We start from the raw sequence: 4,481 nt of genomic DNA on the forward strand, positions 1-4,481 counted from the left end.
GCCTGTTGATTCATGGAGACACACGGTGCTGCTGGGAAATGTAGTCCAGAGCACAGAAAAAGATGTAAACCATTTTACTAATCATCATGAATGTGATCAGTAATGAAATCAGCACTTGTCAGATTGTGACTTTAAATATATTTAGGTCGATGGTTTGTGTTTGTCACAGGTTAATGAGAAACTGATTCAAACTTGGTATTTTTCGAGCTGTGTCCACGGTGTTACGTCCCAAACATCTGCATTTCTGCTCCTTTTAAAACTCCGTTTTTATTTCTTCAAAGAATCCTACGTTTGTGAAAGTAACTGTAAACCCGTGAAAACCCTCAGAGTAACAACACAAGACCAAGGTGTCATTTTTTCCTTTTTATTACTTTGTTATAAACAAGATGAAAAGGTGGTCCTTTACTTCCCGGGGAGGATGATGCCGTCATACTGAAAGAAAAAAGGAAGAACAGGTTAGACGCTGAAGTTAAACGTTCAGGTTGACATTAATATCCAACATGACCGTTTGATATCATAATTTCAGGAAAACTCTCGGACCCTTTTATTCACATTAGCGTCAGTGGACGCATCCTTATCATGGATAAGTGAGAACAAGCTTCAGGTGCTGCTGCACATGTGGAACTAAGTTAACTTGTTCCTCTGTGAAACGTCACATTTGAAATGTGGTGTAATGACCCTGCGTGTACTCACTTTCTGCTGGAACCAGCGCATGGCCTCCTCCTTGCGGATGCGGTGCCTGAAACCGATGCGGCCTGTTTTCCGCTTCTTGTCGGCGATGCTGAAGCCGGGTCTGCCCAGAACCTGAGAACATAGAGAGGACGGAGACGCTCAGAAAAACCTCAACGGAACATTTGACCTTTTAAATGCTAGTTCTGCTAACAAGCTGTTGCTCTCTGTACGCAGGGTTAGCCTGAAGACAGAGGGAGGTGAAGCTTCCAACTGCGGAGCTACCTTGAGTATTTAATTGAGTTTATTTACAAGTAAAATGTAAATTTTGGTGGTTGCTCATATCTTGAGATCCAGCCACATCAAGACAGCTGACAATATATTCATGTGTACTTGCCAAGGTTAACTTTATCACTACATGTTGAATGATTGACAGACACTTAACCGACACACAAAACAACTTTTAGCAGAACCAAGGTTCTTAAAATCAACATGAAGGTCAGTGAAGTTAATCTACAAACATCGTGTGAGTACAGTTCAGAGCAAATTAATAAATTAGAAAAGTATAAATTGGGAAATAACGATATTAGCGAACGTTAACTGCCACTCACCACGTAGAAGTCCAGTCCGTAGATACCGATGCTGGGGTCGTACTTGATGCCCAGATCGATGTGCTCCTGGATGCCGAAGCCGAAGTTTCCGGTGTCGGAGAAGTTGTTCTTTCTCAATTCGTACTCACGCACCTGGAGGCAGAAGAAGAAAACGGCTTCTTAGTCACAATATCAGACGGGACGCAACAATTACACTTCAATTTAAAAATCACCGCCTTCGTCAGTCAATTCAGAAGTTCTACAAAACACTAAACATGGAAACCATCAGCCATGTTTGATAATAGATTATTTTATCTCTATTTGAAAGGGAACAGACACAAACTCAACATGAACATTTCATGACTGACCAAAATCCTTGTTCAATTTTAAAACTGGAAACAAATTAAATTCATCAGTGGAGGTTTAAAGTGATTTTCTCTTCTGGGCAAATTAATTATAGCAACACATCTGGACACTTTCAAACAGGACCTGTGAGTAAACTCTGAGGAACAGGCCCCAGAGTTTAGCACCTTTCACTCATGAGCAACACAGCGAGAGGTTTTCTGCACAGACGCATTCAGACATTTACACACACATGCACCTCCTCCGGAGAAAATTCAGAGGAACTGAGGAGTAGAGTGAATATCTGAAAGCAGCTAACTAAGAATTTAGATTATAGCAGCACCCGAACTGTTCATCTGCTTAAAAATGAATGATAGTTGTTCATCTGTCACGACTGTAGAGACGGGAACACGACTCTTCAGCGGTGATGTTAAGTCAGACGAGACACGACTCACCTTGAGTCCCTTCTCCAGGATCTCCTCTGCTTTGGCTCCACGGACGGTGCAGTGGACAGCAATCTTTTCATTTCTGCGGATACCGAAGGATCTCACGGTGTAGCGGGCTGCGGGCGGAGAAAGTCAAGTTACAGATGCACTTCATCCTCCTGCAGTTCATCTGTTCGGACCACCTCCCTCTCAAACTACAAGTTCACCTGACACACTGAACCGCAACGTGCATCATAAGAACATTAAAACTCACCCTTGGAGAAGACGGGGGTCTGCCCTGTGAGCTGCTCCAGCACTTTGGCAGCTCGGGTGAGTCTGTCTCCGCTCTCACCGACGCAGATGTTGAGACAGAGCTTGCGGATGCGGAGTTCTCGCATGGGGTTCTCCTTCTTCTCACCCTGGTCCTGGAGAAGAAAGAGAAACAAGAGACATCAAGAACCTGCAGGATGGACTCACACCCGGAGACCACCACACAGAGACATAGGGACCAGGAGACCACCACACTGAGACATAGGGACCAGGAGAACACCACACTGAGACATAAGGACCAGGAGACCACCACACTGAGACATAAGGACCAGGAGACCACTACACTGAGACAGAAGGACAAGGAGAACACCACACAGAGACATAGGGACCAGGTGAACACCACACTGAGACATAAGGACCAGGTGAACACCACAGAAAGACACGGGGACCAGGAAGCTCTGGATCTGCGAGTCCTGACACGGATCTTGTCCTCAGCGTGTCACATGCCGGCCGGACATGTCTGTACATACTTCTGCTGTTAGCATTAGCATTACAACTAGCGAGATGTGGCCGGAAATAGAAAACCAAACCGTAGATCTGTAAAAGCCGATTAACAGAAAAGGACGAACTCTGACTCGAGGGTGACGCGGAGCAGACATGTGACGAACACGGGCACAGAATTAACCACTGACACGGAGGAGCGGCGTTTCCCTGAGGCTAGCCCGTTAGCATCGCTCGGTGTTCTGCTTTCAAACTATTCTGTCGCATTTATTGAGGAAATAAACGTTTAGTTCGATCCTCCATGTTTGAGTCTAATCATCTGAACACACGAGCGTCGTCGGAAAGACGCAGCAGCGCCGATGATGGCGGATTTCTGCTGTAACTTCACGTTTGATGGCCGTCGTTCACTGTGCGACGCTACTCACCGCCATGTTGGATCACTAGAAGAGGACGTGACGTTTCCGGCGACACGTTTTTATAGTGCTACGTTCACCGCAAATGGGCTCAGGGGAAACACGGCACGACGGCTCGATGGTTCCGGTCAATGAAAAGTATCCCTGTAAAAATTATTATTATTATTTTATTCAATGACATCATTACTCATTACTTACACCGCACTGATATATAGATGTATATCAATTATAGATAGATAGACAAACAGATAGACAAACAGATAGATAGATAGATAGATAGATAGATAGATAGATAGATAGATAGATAGATAGATAGATAGATAGATAGATAGAGGCAGCAGTAGCTCAGTCCGTAAAGATTTGGTTTGGGAACCGGGGCTGCCCATCACTCTACCATCTCTCTCTCCAAAATGTGCATGTCTTTGAGCCCTCTGTGTGTGTGGGGGGGGGGGGATTGTGGGTTAATGCATGTATAAAAATGAAAACATGAGTGTAAAAAGAATTTCCCCTTGTGGGATCAATAAAGGAAGTTTAAGTTAAGATAGATAGATAGATAGCATATTTAGAATCAGAATCCTTTATTGTCAATGTTCAACATTGTCACCAACATTAAAACAGTGAAAATTGTTTTCAGAACAAGAATCAAGAAGTAAAAATCTAAATGTACATTTTTCTTTATTTAGAAAAACACAGCTAAAGAGAATAAACCTAAGTAAAGTGTAAAAGCATCATAACAGTGCAATTTGTACACGTTGGGTAGACTGTGTGTGTGTGTGTGTGTGTGTGTGTGTGTGTTGTTTAAAACAGTTCCTTGATAGAATGTGAAGGGGAGTGTGTGTGTGTATGTGTGTGTGTATGTGTGTTGTATACAGTCCTTGGATAGAATGGGAGAGGGGGTAGGTGTGTTTGTTGTTTAACTTGGAAGGTATGGGTGGGGGTGGGGGGATGGCTTTGATGGCCTGTGGGTAAAAGCTGTTTAACAGTCTTAATTTATATTTGTATTTACCTGTTTTTAATATATATATATATATATATTTCGTTTTGATGATGATGTTTCTATTAGTATGTATTCATTCTGGTGACAGAAAAAAAGGCTGCTTCCCAGCAGAGAGCAAGCTGCAGAGAAAGACCAGACCCAATTCTCCAGACATCCTCTGCAGGACATGTCTGAAATGGTTAAACATAACATTTTGGCAAGCACAATTGAAGCCATTCAAATTTCAACCTCAGTTGTTCTCACCATCAGGCAGCACTTCAATGAAGTGTAGTGT

The 4,481-nt window shown here is 43.3% G+C and overlaps 1 protein-coding gene across 2 annotated transcripts; it reads right to left on the minus strand.

The window, feature by feature from the left end:
- Positions 1-350: 350 nt before the first annotated feature.
- On the minus strand, positions 351-3,338 carry rpl11 (ribosomal protein L11). 2 transcript variants are annotated; one of them, XM_069515991.1, is made up of 6 exons: positions 3,223-3,338; positions 2,301-2,451; positions 2,057-2,163; positions 1,281-1,412; positions 694-804; positions 351-432 (listed from the first exon to the last, which is right to left on the minus strand). In XM_069515991.1, the coding sequence occupies exons 1-6, from the start codon at positions 3,226-3,228 to the stop codon at positions 403-405; spliced, it is 537 nt and encodes a 178-aa protein (XP_069372092.1). In that variant the 5' UTR covers positions 3,229-3,338; the 3' UTR covers positions 351-402. The 2 variants fall into 2 exon arrangements, with proteins under 2 accessions (XP_069372092.1, XP_019960205.1); XM_020104646.2 differs by having other exon boundaries at positions 2,926-3,236.
- Between the last annotated feature and the right edge of the window lie 1,143 nt (positions 3,339-4,481).

This window comes from Paralichthys olivaceus, chromosome 20, assembly GCF_024713975.1.
Source record: "Paralichthys olivaceus isolate ysfri-2021 chromosome 20, ASM2471397v2, whole genome shotgun sequence".
In the NCBI taxonomy this organism is placed as follows: domain Eukaryota; kingdom Metazoa; phylum Chordata; class Actinopteri; order Pleuronectiformes; family Paralichthyidae; genus Paralichthys; species Paralichthys olivaceus.